The following is a 16,885-nucleotide window of genomic DNA, read 5'->3' as shown; positions in this document are numbered from 1 at the left end:
CTAGTCTGTCTGAACCTTTGCTGACCTCTTGGGTCAGCGCTATTTGTGGGCTCCAGGTCCATTACGGGGTCACACACTGACAGCGCTTGGATCAGCTGGCAGCCACCCTGCAGTAAGTGTTTTCAAGCTGTGCTACTGCACAAACAAACATATGGGAGCATGTATAGGACCATGTCCAGGACACCCACATGGTTACTGCCTTATTACACCATTTCTGGAGCCCAGGTGTCTCTCTACACACCATGGCTCACTGCTGTTAAAAGTAGTATTGTCCTCATGGCTCAATGTGTATCTTGAAGGCCAAAATTATTAGCTCAGATGCCAGGGTATGATGTTCACAGTTTTGATTCGCTATAGACATAGGGATTGGTCACAATGATCCGCTAGTTAAACAACTAAACTGGCACAGCATAGATCTTTCTTTTTTTTCTTTTTTTTTAGGGCTGGGAAAAAGAAAGTTGTTGTCTCGAAAAAGTGTATTTTATATTAACTCATTTCTAAGATGGAACATCTCATGCCACTGTCTAATGCATGTTAAAAAAAGTTAGAATTTTTTGTTTCTAAACAAGTCTTGACAATTGCTTCAAGTCTTACTTCTTCTAGCTGCTACAGCACCCTGGCCTAAGAAATATCTTTGATTTGGTGTCGGGTAAACCCCAAACGATTCTAATTTTACAGGGCTTCCTAACACAGATTAGTCGACTAGTCATTCAGGCAACCCATGAATAGTCATTTTGAAATCATGTAGATTTGCACATCCCTATTCAGAGGAATGTCTTAATTTGTGTCTGTCATTTGTGTTTCTCTGCTGTGGTGACTCGATCTAGCCTTTGGTTCTGTGGTTGCGTTTCCCTTCCAGTGAAGTGTTTGTACTCTACATTTTTCAAGTCTTATGAAATTCTATGGCAATAAATTTGTTTAGATAAGATTATACTGCCTATTTTCTATACTGGTTTTTATCATCTCCTTATCTCTTGACATTTTAACCGACCCTGTCATTTCAGGGTTTGATGTACGTTTTCTAACTTCAGAGCTGCCGCCCCCCTTACAGAGCATGTTGGGTAACATCCTTTGCGTGTACTCTGTCATTGCGGAACGCTGCGCTCCGGTCTAGACAAAATTTGGAGTGATAGATGACTTCGGTTGATAATGATTTGGTTGATAAACATTTTGTGGTAACACTTTACAATAAGGTTCATAAGTTAACATTAGTTAATGTATTAACTAACATGAACTAACCATGAGCAATACATTTGTTACTGTATTTGTTCATCTTTGTTAACGTTAGTTAATAAAAATGTTCATTGTTTGTTCATGTTAGTTCACGGTGCATTAACTAATGTTAACAAGATTTAAACAAAATATTAGTAAATGTTGTAATGAACATTAACAAAGATCAATAAATGCTGTATATGTGCAGTTCATATTAACTAATGTAGTTAACTAATGTTAACTAACGGACCTTATTGTAAAGTGTTACCCATTTTGTGTTAAAATGACTTTCTGTAACAGGACTTGGTTAGGACAGATTTGTTTTTCACACTAGATTTCAGATGACATCTCGTCCGAACACCTCAGGGAGGGGTCTTCATATACCTCTGCTATAGATCATAGTAATTAGGTTCCTGAGCAAGTGTTTTTCCCTCTCAATGGATCGTGTATCTTTAGTTGTTTTGCTAATACTTTTAAAGGAATATTCTTGGTTGAAACAACTGAAGCTCCAATGACAACATTTATGTTATGCTTTCGATTTTCGATTACCACAGTAGATAATTTTACCCATTCATCTTCATCTATGTAGAAAAGTAGCATAGCATGAGCATGATTTAGACCGGTGGTTCTGAACCTTTTTGACATGAAGTTGTTTATGATTAAATTACAATTAAGGATAAGGATTTTTTTTCTATAGGATAAACCCCTTGAGATGTATCATCTCGCAAGGGGGTCCTAACACAAAAATACAAAACCGTTTTTTGGGGTTTTTTGCCTTTCATTAATAAATATTATCATTATATTATTTATTATTATTCATTATTTATACAATATTATTATATTTCAAAGAAAAAAAAGCTTTATAAGGGGTTAATAAAGTAAGAAATATCTTGATTTTTAGCTGATTTAGCTTAATTTAAATTGCTTGTTTTTTCTTATTTTAAATGAGGCCCCCTTGGAAGTTTGCTATGCCCTCTAATGGGCCCTGCAGGCCTCTTGGTTATAAACCATTTATTTAGACTATTAAAGATCACATTATGTTTTATATGCTTATATTTGTGTACTTAGAAGTTCATTGCTGTAAGTTTATTTGTTTTTAGAAACTGATGGATATGTCAGAATAATTTTCTGTTGTAATTGGCACTTTGCCCAAGATGCTGTTGATAGAGCTTACATTCAGGGTTCTCATAATCACAGAAAACCTGGAAATATTAGAGGGTGCTGTTGAAAATATTAATTCCCAGGCCTGGAAAATTCATAGAAAAGTAATCGTGTTAAAAGTCATGGAAATTAGTTTTTTTTTTATGGACTCTCGGGAAGCTGAATCCTCAATAAGTTGCCATTTCAAATCTCAGGCTTTTCTTTTACAACTTTTAGAAACTTCTGTATATTGTTATTTATTTAAGTCTGTTTATCCCAATAATTGGTACCTAAAATAGAAATGGAAATCTTCGTGAAGAAAAACATTTATTAAATGAATGTAGATATAGGCTACTACACTCTCAGAAAAAAAGGTACAAAAGCTGTCACTGAGGCTTGTTCCATCATGGACTGGAAAAAAATCATGGAAATATATTGATTTAAAAAGGGTGGTAACCCATTTATTTTGCTTTTCACCCAGCATATTTGTTTATCCTGTCTAAAGCTTTCAAATAATATTGCTGCAAATTTCGCTAAAAGTATATCCAAGTCAATCAAGACTATTTCAGTTAGATGTAAATGAGAACTCTCAGCTCTGAAAGCACTATTGAGTTCTTTCCAAAGGCGAGAATAAAGGCTTTTGAGAGGCTGTTCCATCTGCTGGTTTTGAGAAATCTCTGATCCTCAATGTTCACTGGCCTTTTACTCTCCCCAGAGAGAAGCAGTGATTTGCACATAGCTGGTATGAACAGGCGCAGGTGAAGCCCTCATCCTCACTAGAATGCAGAGGCAGTGAAACTGTACGAGATGCAATTAAAAATCCTAATAATAAATCTTCTTTGGCGCTGCTGCGTTGACTGTCACACTATCGTGTGGCACGGTGGCTGTCTGATGAAGTTTAAATAATGATACTGTACACAGAGGTTAAAAGTTGGCAAGTATGCAAGTGGTGCAGAATTTACACATTTGTAATGCAAATATTGGTGTTATTGAACAGGATTATTTTTGAATCTCCCGTGCCTGGGAGTCTCAGTATGCGTAGATAATTATGGAAGATATTGTGTTCCATCAGATGGAGTTGTCAACTGCATTGCCAACAGCTTCACACGTCTCTTAATGGCATATGAGATCTCTGGAGAAGGCACTTTATCTCACCCGTCCATATGTTATATGCTGCCACTGTGCCGCTGAGCGCGAGCTGTCGTCTCAAACAGACAGGCTTTAGATTGGACTGGCTCCCTCCACTCCCACACATTTCACCTACATCTTTCCACAGCCCCCTTGAGTGGAGCGCTGCCAGTCTCCCTCGTTTGCCTTCCAGCACTTATCCAAACACCCATTAAAGCATGTCTGTTTACACAGTTGTATGCTTGTTTGCAGAGCAATAAATAGAAGAACAGTTTGTTTCGTTGTCAATGTTGAGCTCGATCCCAACCTCTTTTGTTCATGGCTAGGGCAAGCCGATGTAAGGGATAATTCCCCCAAAAATTACATTTCTGTCATCATTTGATCACCCTCATGTCATTCCTCAATGGTATGACTTTCTTTTTCCATAAAATGTCAGTGTAGGTTTACTTTCCAACTGAATCCTAATAGCGTCTCCTGATTCAATGTTTATGGCAAAAACAACATTATTTAAATGAGTTAGTTAGTAAGTTTGATTTAAAAAAATGTAATCAGTTCTGTCTGATTAATTAAAAAACTTTCTTTTATTTATTTAGTCTACTCTTTAACATATTTTATTAATATGCATTGAAATGTTTGGGGTCTATAATTTTTTAATGTCTCACTCTCTTATGCTCATCAACTTCACCAAGACTGCATTTATTTTATTTTGCATATATTTATACAAAGATACAGTGAAAACAGTATTTTCTCTTTTAATATATTTTAAAATGTAATATATTTCTGTGATGGCAAAAGCCTGTTTTCAGCATTACTTCAGTTTTCAGTGTCACATGATCTTCCAGAAATGATTCTAATACGATTTGGTGCTCAGAAAAACTTTTACATAGTGTAAGTGTTAAAACAGTCGTTAACATTTTAATATTCTTAAATATATACATAGCCGTTTGGGACACTTTTATGCCCATTCACTGCCATTATAAAGCTTGGAAGAGCCTTTTACATAGTGTTAGTGTTAAAACAGTTGTTAACATTTTTTTTTTTTACATTTTAATATATTTTTAAATATATACATAGCCGTTTGGGACAATTTTATGCCCATTCACTGCCATTATAAAGCTTGGAAGAACCAGGACATGTTTTAATATAACTAAATTGTATTTGTATGAAAGAACAATGTCATATACACCTAAGATGGCTTCAGGGTGAGTAAATGGCATGATTGGCGTGATTTTCATTTTTGTGTGAACTAACCTTTAACTCAAGCTGTTGAACAAAAAATACGGTTACATTTGTGCATATAAATGAAAATGATACTTTATAAACAATTAATAAACATTTAATCTACTTGGCAACTTGGTGTAAATGGTTGAAATGGTTTTAGCCATTCCGTGGCAAAACATGTATGTATGTATGTATGCATGGATGTGTGAGTGTATATAAAGAACACTATGAAAGAGATTGAACATTTATTTTTTCAGCAATCTCTATTCACACCAACTTGGCTTTTTTTTTTTCTTCGCTCTTTTAAAAAAAAAACATCTTTCTATCAGTTCTCTGTTCTCCCAATCTCCTGATCTTACCTCATTCAAAGAGCCAGTGTTTTTTCTTTCTCCCGTTTGCGTTTTCATCCTAACATTGCTTTAGGCTTATAGCTTATGTGGAAAATAGTCATGGGCAAGACGACTGTGTTCAATAACCAAGCGGAGATGCAGCAGTCACACCCGTCCTCTTGAGACACATTGCGTCACTTTCTTCTGCGTCTGTGTGCTGTTAATTTAGTCATGCGGCCTGGGAAAAAACTCAAGTACGGCCACAATCGGCCCAGTCGCCTGATCTAGAGTGACATCAGGGCGGGCTGACCTCTGACCTTGAATCCTGACATGTTCATTCTGTCTCTCGCTCTGGTCAACCGCACAGCAAAACTGTCAGCCAGAACTGATTGATGAAGCTTAGCGAAGGTCTAAATGATCAACTAATAGACAAGGAGGACTGTTAGGCTTTTTGTCAGTAATGTTCTCTGACAAGTGTTTCCACTCATTGGTATGTGATATGTGACCATTCCCAAAATGCACTCTTCCTGTGTTCCTCTGAAAAGTATAAGGCTTCTAATCACTCAGTTCTTACTTTCAAAAAAGCACACGTTTGCCCCTAACAGGGTTGATTTGCTTGCTCTGACAGAGATTCCAATAAGCTTTCTGGTGTCATTTTTCCCCATATTGAGGTTGACCCCTTTAAAAGAGGTGGTTTGCTGGAGCACGAGTAACATTGTAAACCAGTGTAACGCTGCTCTCTACAGGCAGTGTGTGGAACATTTTACACATTTGCTCTTCAAATCAAAATATACATTCTTAATGTAGTCCTCTGGTCTTATTGTGCATGTTATAGCATGCTATCATCAAAGAAAGATGTCTCTGAAACAACTAATTATGGCCCAGAAATGTTGGAATCTTTTTGCCGTTTTGTGGCAATGTTTGTCCAAACAATGGTTGAGCATTTTGGAGACCATTTTTATTTTTACAAGTTCGTTTGGTGCTGCTAGTGATGCAGAAATTGCTTACACAGTGGCATTGAATGACTCCAATGTGACTAATTTTCTTATGAACGGCATCATTGTCTGGAGTCTATTTTTGTGAGGTGAACTGCTGATTAAATAAAGAAGAGAAGCGAGTTTGTGACTCTCTAAGGGCCATGTCTATTTCTGTAAGATGTGAGGGAATATGTAGTCTTATTTTTTAGAAGTCCCATTAAAAGCGTTGCTCATTCCCGAAGAGAATCTTTGTTAAAATGAAGAGGACCTGTTTTTGTGGTGATCCTTTCTTGTGGCAACCCATTCTGAGATGTCTTTTCTGTCCCCTGTGCACAGATGTGAAGGGGCCGGCCAGCCACCACTTCTCCTGCGGCCAGTCGCCTTTCACGGAGCCCTGCGTTTGGGAGAGGAAGTACTGCATCCTGACCGATAGCCAGCTCATCCTGCTCAACAAGGAGGAAGAGGTGAGAGCGCTCCTTCCCTATGCTTTATCCCCTCATTCTTCTCTCTTCCTCTCCCTCAGAATGAGGAGCGAGGGATGGTTCAAAAAAGACACGCAGATGATGTTTGTGCTTTGTTGTATGTTTCCCCTTTTGTGGGTTTAAGGGATAGTTCACTTTGAAATTAATTTTTCATATGTTTTAGCTCACCTCAAGGGCATCCAAGATGTAGGTGTCTTTGTTTCCGCAGCATTTTCAATTTTGACATTTTTTTGGCCAAACCGTTGTTGTCTGTCAGTCATATAATGCAGTTTTATGGGGTCCACCTCAAAGAGCATGCACAGAGAAGTCCAAATTAAACATGATTTAATGACTCGTAAATGTAAGTACACATTGATGGCCTAAGACACGAAACGAGCGGTTTGTGTGAGAAAACGAACAGTATTTATATAGTTTTTACCTCGTTAACAGCCGTCGAACTGATCTGAATCAGAAGTCCAGCTGAACCGAACTGAACCGTCTCCAGACGTTACACAGGAAGTGATCTCTCGCGGGTCTACGTCACACATTGTTTACATGGAGATTTCGTAAGTTTTACCCTTCACTAAACATATTTAGATATACAGGAAATCGCAATGGAAGACTTTTTCGATATATCTAAATATGTTTAGTGAAAGGTAAAACTTCCGAAATCTCAGTGCCCTTGAGGTAAGCTAAAACATATCAAAAATTAATTTCAAGGTGAACTATCCCTTTAAATGCATCTCTTAAGGATGTAATTTATTGACCTGCAGGGAATTAGTTTTCCAAACGACATTCGAGTTATTTATATATGATTGTGATTCGAATAAAATCGCAAAGCAAATTGAACTTTTTTCCTAAGGAAAACTAGTCCCATCCGAATTGTTGTAAAGAGACTCGTTTTGCGATTTTTAATGATTTGTCCTCTTATGTACTGAATTGCAGCGCATCACTGTCTCTGTGCAGGACAACCGGTTTCACCTTGAGGTTATTAAAGGGAATAATCAATTTACTCAATGTATTGAAATGGTTTCTGATTGACAGATTGCTTTCAGATTCAGTTTAACGGTTAGTTAATTAGTAGCAATGTTAGGGAAAAGGACTTTCTTACCCCGCTGTTAGAATGTGTACCCCTGCGACCTGCACCTACTGACCTCTGACTTGTTCCCAGAAGCCATCTGAGGTCCATGAAAGCCCCACATCATCCTCATCAAAGGGCCGCAGCCTGAGAAGGACAGTCAGTGTGCCCTCTGAAGGGCAGTTCCCTGAGTTTCCACCAGAGGGAACCTCCATGTTAGGTAAGATCCTCGTGGTGCTTCTGTTAAGATGGCAAAACTGCACTGTGCACTCTTTCAGGCAGAACCACCATACAGAATTTTAATAGGGTTATCATCAGATGATATATTTAAAGGAGCATTTCACCCGTTGGAACATTAATCTTTATTGTAAGTGGGCCATATATGTAGTCAAAATGCAAAATAAATTGACCGAGGAAAGACAGAAAGTAACTTTAGGGCGCATTTGGATGAAAGACAACATCTCCCACAATGCACCACATTGCACAGCCACTCCCACTAATCCAGAACAGTGCCTATGAAGTATCCGCCTATCAGAGAAATCACTCTCCGGTCTACAAGGCTAGCTACCACCAGAGCTTGAAATTCATATCACACAAAATTTCTAGTTAGTTAGCGCTCGCTCATTAGTGAATTACTCCTCATTTGTATTTCTTTCGAAATGGTGAATTATTGCATGATACCGGGATGTTCAGTCAGAATATATGCGGTGCGAAACTAGGATCGTTCACAACACAAACGTCCATGTTCTCGTCTGATTCAGAAATTTTGTCCAGGAAAATTGGCATTGTTGAAATTCTTTGCAGCAGATGGACTCTAGTGAGAGCCCAGGCACCACCAGTCCGCCTCAGTTCGAGCCAGTCCGGGCTCCTCGTCCGCGACAGGCAGCCGCCTCCTGTTCCTCCATCAGCCTCAGCTGCTCTTCACTATGCCACGAACATTCGAGCATCAGACTTTCAAAATCCTCTTCTTCCATATCATATTGAGTACATTTCGCCATTGTCGTAACTTTACATCTGGCTTCACAGCGCCTGTTAGCTTAGCTTACAAACAAGAGGATATTGGAGGATCTTGTTTTTAGTTTCTGCAAGTGAAGTCCGACCCACTGGTCTGTAATAGGTCTGTAGCGTGAGTGGGCCCCACCCCATGGGAAAATGAGCAACGAATGTTTGTAGTCTTAGCCCCTCTTCCAAAATATGTGGTTTCCTGCTTAGAATGACGTAAAATGACAATTTTTACATCTTTATAAGCAGGAACTGCAACACTGACATTCTTATTTCTCCCATCTCAGGAAAAAATTAGGGAATAATGCACAACCATTCAAAAATATGACTGGGTTTCTAACGATTCAAAGCTTAATGCAAATGGGGGAAGTGTCCCTTTAATTGTTCATGCCCCTTTCCACCTATTTCCACATTTAGATTTCCTTTGCTGTCATCTAACATGCAAAGTTTATTTTAAATTTAACATTAACATTTGATAACATTGATAAATGACAACATTTTTAAATGTAGTTTTTAGCAAATAATAATTTACTGTTGTATTTAACAAAATCGTTTAATTTTTTGATACAAGTGTAATATAGAATTTTAATACCAGCCATGAATCAGTTATCAGACAAGATGAAAATCATTATTGGCTTAAGCTGTTAATAATCGATCAATATTGTGATATCAATATTCACCGTAGAATTTAATATAATTCATGTCTTGTTTTCTGAGGAATAAGTATAGTATATAATTTTAATTTTAAATATCTATCAGTTATTGGATGTAAGCTATAATCAATCATTTTTATATTGGTTTTATTTTTATTCTGAATGCATTTTTTGTTGTTATGCTTAGAATATTTTTTTTATTGGCTAGAAACTTTTTGGCAGTCTTTCAAAAAATATTTTAATAACCTTTATCCAGTAATCACGAGCCATTGGACCTGTCATTGATCAAAAGGTGTGGAAACGCTGATTCAAACAATAACATGACCTCTAGTTACTTGGTTTTTTGCTCTGTCTATAGGGTTTCAAATACGAAGCTTATCCCAGTGGATCAAATGGCACACTTTTAGCATTTACTGTAGCTTTAAGATGTTGTTAAGCAGGCACTCTCACACTGCAGCTTATAGAATACGTATTTGCACACTATAGCAGGCAGAGCATGAGGTGAATCATGAACAAAATCACATCAGTAACACCGGGGCCATTACTTCGACTACCACTGCCACGAGCACGGAGGATCAGGATAACAAAGCAGTGGATTTAAAGGCAACAACGCATTCTGGACTTAGGGAAACATCAGTTTGGGGGCGAAAATATGCATGCTAAAAACTGTGGAATATTTAGCAAAAACAAAGATCAGTTGTACTGCAGAATCATATGCATAACTCTTCACATATACACACGCTGCCCTCATTGTTTCTACATGACATCATTTTGTCGTGCTTTTGTCAGCGATTACTCACTCTAATGTTGATCCAAACCTGAATAACTTTCTTCAGTGAAACACAAAATAAGATATTTTGAAGAACTGTTTTTGTTCAAGTAATGAAAGTCAATGGGGTCCAAAACAACATTGGACCTCATTGACTTTCATTTTATGAACAAAAAACAATGAGACCTTTTTCAAAATGTCATTGTTTGTGTTCCACAGAAGAAAGTCAAACAGGTTGAATGGCATGAGGAAAATAACATGCTTTCACAATTTAGATTTTTTTGAATTAACTATCCCTTTTAATGAAAACCAAAACTGAGTCAAAAAGCTCCCTAGTCCCTACGCAATTCAAACTGGTCTGAAAGCAGTTTAATTCGGGGGAATTTTTAGTGGTTGTAAGAATTATGATTCACATCCCTTCTCTCTTTTATTTCCGTCTCATTCATCCCTATTTTTTTTTCTCATAACGTTTCGTTATGTTTGAGTAACTTCGTTACGTTTGGATGGATTTGATCCCGCGACCTCTGTGGGCCGGGCATGCTTGTGCGAGGAGGAGTATAGAGGAATGTAATTCCATGGAACAAACCTCACGGTTGTCAGTGTGTTCGTTTTCTTTCTATCTCTCTCTGCGGACAGGGGGGGAGTGTTGCTTTCCCTCCCAGGCCTGGGGAGGGGAGGGGGCGCAATAACTGAATCTGCCCTCTGGCTCTGACTGGTCTCGCATTCAGCACCAGTACGTGCGGGGGTGCGGACACTGACCCAGTGGGCCGGTTGCTAAAGGCAGCGGTCAGAGAAATGCACAAATCTCTGTGACTAAGAGAGTCATTCATTCTCCAGACCCTCCTAAGCTGCACCGCCACGGCTTCAGAGAGCGAGAGGAGAGGGTTATTTATATGTTAATGTTCGCTCGGTTTGACAATGAGGAATTCTGTGGCCATTCAGAACACGTTGAGTCTCGAGAGGCTGTTGAATTCACAGTTACAAATATTTAGTGAGATCATATGTGGTTTTTAGTTTGTTTCAATCTATGAATCATCTTTTTTTTTCTTTTGTTGCAATGAGGAGAGAGCTATCACTTACTGAAGCTTCAGCTCCGTCTTTCTCACAGTTGTCAAGACAATGAGTTTCTGACTTCTCTCACATAGCAAACAGATATTTATAAACTATGTTTGGATTGTTGATGTTGGTTTTCATTGTTCACACACTCGCGCACAAGAGGAGAAAGTCTGATTTAAAAGATTTAAATTCCGTTTACTCACCTTTATTCCAAACTTTGGCTTGCTTTCTTCTGCGGAACACAAGAAAAGATATATTATAGAATTAATGTTTTAATGGTTTTCGTCCATGCAAGTAAATGGGGTTCAAAACAACATTGGACCCCATTGACTTATATTGTATGACAAAAGTAAATAAATAAGTTTTCTGTGGAACACATATTTAAAAAAAAATAATAATAAGTCATACAGTTTTAGAACAAAAAGAGCATAGTAAATAATGAAAGCATTTTAATTATTGGGTGAGCTATCCCTTTTAAATCTGATATTTGAAATGATTACATCCAAATGTTCTGTTTAAACTCTGGGGTAAAAGTAATGAAGCATTTAATAGAGACTAAAAAAGAATAATGGATATCTATTTTGGTAGATGAAATCCATCTCATTTTATTGTTAAATACTAGCTAATGTCAAATTGATTTTCCTATTAATACGTTTATGCGAGGATGTCTCATCTTTTTACAGATCTACTAATGTTGTTCCCAAAGTCTATTTTCCATAAAGGTCTCTGTGCAACATTTTTTTTAGTATTTTATTGAAAGAAAGAAAAAAAAGAATGAAAATAGTTCAGTGAGCAGTGTCATGGGGCATGGTGTCCTGGAAAATTCACATTTTGCGTGGTGGGTGAGGCAGATCAAAAGTATTTCCTGGCGTATGTAGGCCAAGAAAAACTGTTACAAGTATGTTGATAGCCGAATATCTTTGTTTTGCTCTTTGGGCGAAGCAATGTATGGAAGCTTAAGGTTAACAATATTCGATTTAAAATGTAATCTGCAAGATGACTTTAATCTTTAATAGCAGATACTAATATTAAATCTGATGCATACCTCATTCTTATGGAAGCTTATGGGTAGCAATATTCCATTTGAAATGTAATATGCAAAATGGCAATGTATTTCTGTATATACTGTAAATGTACATTTTACATACCATGTGTGCAATGTACATGTGCTATTTACTACAGTAGTTTTAACATAATTGAAACACATTTTAACGTTTTATAATTTGTAAAATGGAAATGTATCACAGAAATAATAAGATATGTTTAACATGTTTACGCAAAATAGCTATATGATCATTTAAATGTTCAACTTTTTTTATTGTTGTTTATGCATCAATTGTAGTCCTATAATAAAAGTAAAACTATGTCCATCCGGATGCTGATACGATGCTGATGCCAAAATAACATTAATAGAAATATACCCCTCTTTTGCACCCTAATAATTTTTTTATTTATGAAATTTTTATTTAAAACTTCACAACTATGAACATTCTACAAAAGCTGTCATGAAACAAAACTCCTGTTCCAGCAGATCCCAAAGGTTCTCCATTTGGATTGAGATCTGGTGTCTGTGGAGGCCATGTGAGTATATTGAACTCATTAGCCCCTTTCACACAGCAATCCCAGTAAAATACTGTAAAATTCCCAAGAATGGATCTCATTCATGAAACATTCGTAAATATGAGAGTGATTTGCACATAAAGAGACCTTCCCGTAAACTCATCTCCTAATTCACAAATACTTTGTAAACTTCAGATGTGATAGTGAAATGTGTGTGTGTGTGTGTGTTAATGAATTCCAATCAGTCATAAATGGGAAGCGTGTGCACGCGCATTCTCAATTACCATAAATCCCGCCCATTAATTCCGACTGACTACTATATATGGGCATCATATTATGACAAACGAAGGATTTCAACATGTCTTCTCAAAAGCGAATGAAAATAAAAACATTCTCAGATGCAGAAATCTAAGTTTTATTATCAGAAGTTAATTCAAAGCACCACATTTTATTTTCAAGCATAGGCTACATGCATATTGGCGTATCAGGTCCTAAAAAGCAAGCTTGGCACCATATTAAAGATGGAGTTAATGGAGTTGCATCTGTTAATCAAACAGTCCCAGAAGCAAAAAGAAAAACCATATGCAATTACTATATAATATATTTTTTTAAATGCTGTGTAAATATGTACCCGATTAAAGTTAATTAAAATGCAGCCTTAGTTATTAATGAGCAAAACAATTGGATGTTAAACTCCCTATTTATGTGTGGCAAGGAACAGGTTTAGATTTCTTTCGTACCAACTAAAATTTGGAAAATCCAAACATTTTAATGAATCCGAAAATTTATGCAAGAACCCTTTTACACACGATTTACACACAAATTCGCTCTACTCGTGTTTCATGAATGAGACCCATTGACTTTACCGATAATACACAAATATGCTGTTCACACAAGCAATGACATGTGTGAAAAAAGTTCCTGTTCACACATGAACTCTTACCGGTAATTTATCAGTAAAGACTGTGTGAACGGGGCTTTTGCCATGTTCAAGAAGTCCGTTTGAGATAATTTGAGCTTTGTGACATATGAGTTATCCTGCTGAAGTATAGCCATAAGAAGATGTGGCCATTAAGGTCTGGATACATGGTCAGCAACATTACTCAGGCAGGCTGTGGCTTTTAAACGATGCTCCATATGTACAAAGTGTGCCAAGAAAATATGCATAACACTCCCAGCACCTGGTGGTTAAAATATGTTTCAATTATGTCAAAGCTAATGTAGGATAATAACAATTGTAAGATATATAATTGAATTTGAATGATCATTTTGCTCTAAACATTGCACATATGGTATGGAAAATGTAAATTTAAATACAGAAATGCATTGCCATTTTGAAGAATGAAGAATGAAGTTCTATAGGGTGTGTATCAGATTTAATATTAGTATCTGCTCTTAAAAATTAAAGTCATTGTAATATTTCTTTGTAATATGTTTAATATTAAGACCATTGTTTTTCTTGTTGCATTTACTTCTTGACCATGTTTTTAGGGAGCCATTAGAGTAGAGTACAACAAATGAATCGCAATGCAAGGTTTTTAGGGTTACAGAAATTCTGTATGCTTTATCTTTCTCTAAACCTTCCCAAGTTAGAAGCCTGGATTTTGGAAATGTTTATCCCAGAGCATTCCTCTTTCATTCTCTAAAGTATCAGGATACATAATATTCCTGCACCTCACAGACTCCCCATAAAGTAACTCCAAATACATAGTTATAGGCTTGGAGTGCAGTGGCTTTGACCTCTATAAAAGCTTTTTCCAGTGAGCTAAAAGACAGAAGCTTCCGTCTGTTCATCTCCAAGCATGTACTTTAGAAAGTTTGTTAAAATCATTTGAATTGGTTTATCTTTGGTGAATCGAGTCTGTTGTTTAGGTAACATTAAAATTGTTAATTGTAATGTAATGTAATGCTGTGAATTGTCTAATATTTTACACTTTTTTTGCATTGCAATATTCCTATCACAAAATGTCCTTAGAATTGGAATGTAAAACTACAGATCAAATACCTGAATATAGCTAAATTTGATCCAGAACAGTCAGCAATCATGTCAGTCGGCAGTGACCATATTGTGCGACTTTGGCATGCTGGGAGATTCAAATTGCAAATATTTCTCTGCCAGACTTGTTGCTATGATACATTTCACAGTGTGAGCTGCTGTTATATGTAGCTTTTCCATTAAGTGAAAAATAGGCATTATTTAATTGATTTAAACAACAGGTCTCTGGGGTTAAAGGAGTAGTTCACTTTAAAAAAAAAAAAACTTTTGCTGATAATTTACTCACCCCCATGTCATCCAAGATATCCATGTCATTCTCTCGTCAGTCGAAAAGAAATTAAGGTTTTTGATGAAAACATTTTGATAAATGAGTTCGAACAGGAGAGTCACGAACGTGCATCACAGAACAGAGCAAGGCGACCATTTGAGCTTAGAAAACTTAAACCTTTTTTTGAAATGAGAGATCGTTTCGCTTGATAAAACCCGTATTCGTCATCTGGAACCGTTTAAAGCCCTTTGAACAGTTTGCAGTTTGCACTGAAACTGTCTTTTTATTTGGACCTTGAACCGTTTGGTTACCAAAGTGCATTATATGGAGAAAAATCCTGGAATGTTTACATCAAAAAACTTAATTTCTTTTCGTCTGAAGAAAGAATGACATGGATGTCTTGGATTACATGGGGGTGAGTAAATTATCAGCAAAAGTTTTTTTTTAAAGTGAAACTCCTTTAAATTCCTTTATTCATTCCACTCTATTGTTATGCACCTCCTGTCCTTTCTCAACCATGTACAGTAACAGGTGAAATGTCTTAGGCTACTTCAGTGTTACAATGAGTGAAATACAATAGTGCAATTATACGTTTATATTTCTGGTCATGTCGATTATCACAATCAATGATAGGCTATTTATTATGGCTTTATTTCTTCACAAAGTTAGATCTTATGGACTGTCATACCGTCCTTAAATATTTTTCTCACCCATACAATGAAAGTGATGATGACTGAGAAATAAAGAAAGTATGTTTGTGTTTGTGCGCACGCTGTATATCGTTGGAAGTGTGACATAGTAGAAGTGGCTTACATCCTGGTAATTTAATGTCTGAAGATGGACAGTGTGCTGTCGTCCATAGTTAAAGGATCAGAAATGCAGCCATTGTTGTGATTTTCAATAGACACGGAGAAAAACAGAGTGGTTTGACTGGAGCGGACTCAGGCTTTACTGCATTCCTCAGTGAGTGTATCGACTGAGTGAAGGGGGTGTGAGAGAGACTTCACTCACTAAACACCGGCTCAGCTCATCTGCTCTCTCTCGGATTGTTTCATTTTGTTTTCTTGGAGGGATGTGACTGATTGCGGGATCGATATCAACCATGGAATTTATTATAGGTATGCTTTCCGAAGAACTTTATATCCAGCGTTTGTGTACAGCAGTAAGTTGTAAGAGAGTTTGGATTGCCGCCGCATATTTGATCGTTCAGTCCGAATGATTTTTATTTCTCCATGCAGTTAGAGCACCACATTTTAATTAAGATTAAGATCCTCGTTATTATTTTCCATGTAATCCAGCCTGACGATGTGGTGTGTAAGTTACCGGTATTCAACAGTTGTCTGAAGTAAACGTCTTTCTTAAACGGACACTATATGATTCGCTTCTTGTAACGGACACTATTTATGATTCGCAATCGATAAACGGGTTTCTCATTTCATAATGTGGATGTTTCATGAACGTGTTTTCCCGCCGTTTCGGACGGAACACCATATTAAAACAGCATCTGAATCATAGACAAAAGCTCTGAATCTGTTTGCGTACACCGTGACTACCATTGTTCAATTCTTCAACGAATGATGCGTATGAGTCGGTTCTTTGTAGAGCATCACTAACACAGCCGTTCGAGTCGGTTCAAAATTTGATTCACTAAATGAATCATATACAGAGAGTTTACTGGCACACTGACTGAATCGCTTCTATTTATTTGTCGTCGTTTAAAGCCAGAAATTGTTACTGTCTAGGTTGTAATAGTTGAATCAGTTGTGTTTATATATATATATATACATATATATATATATATATATATACATATATATATATATATATATATATATATATATATATATATATATATATATATACTAATAAATGAATGAAATATGATAGTACTAAAGTTTAGCAGAAATGCTTAATTCCTTAATTTGTAGCGGTCTGGTTTTAAAAGAGGACATTTTCCTTGTCCGGTTTAATTAAAGCCTTATAGATTAACAATGGCTCGTTGTTATCGTGCTTTTAATGTCAAGTAGAAGAAAGC

General features: G+C 36.7%; 1 protein-coding gene across 11 annotated transcripts in view; it reads left to right on the top strand.

Moving 5' to 3' along the window:
• Positions 1-16,885, top strand: part of rasal2 (RAS protein activator like 2) — a 79,715-nt gene that overhangs the window by 30,171 nt on the left and 32,659 nt on the right. For 6 of the 11 annotated variants that reach the window (XM_039654667.2, XM_039654665.2, XM_039654661.2 and 3 more), the window contains exons 2-3: positions 6,344-6,471; positions 7,640-7,766. In XM_039654667.2, coding sequence (XP_039510601.2) covers positions 6,344-6,471; positions 7,640-7,766 — 255 coding nt within the window. Of the gene's footprint in view, positions 1-6,343; positions 6,472-7,639; positions 7,767-15,760; positions 15,969-16,885 lie in introns of those variants that run through there. The other 5 variants (XM_089131192.1, XM_039654663.2, XM_039654662.2 and 2 more) reach the window with 3 other exon arrangements.

Source organism: Pimephales promelas, chromosome 5 (genome assembly GCF_988280905.1).
Source record: "Pimephales promelas chromosome 5, fPimPro1.hap1.1, whole genome shotgun sequence".
In the NCBI taxonomy this organism is placed as follows: Eukaryota; Metazoa; Chordata; class Actinopteri; order Cypriniformes; family Leuciscidae; genus Pimephales; species Pimephales promelas.
The sequence above is the reverse complement of the archived record's forward strand: the minus strand, read 5'-3'. Positions and strand labels throughout refer to the sequence as shown.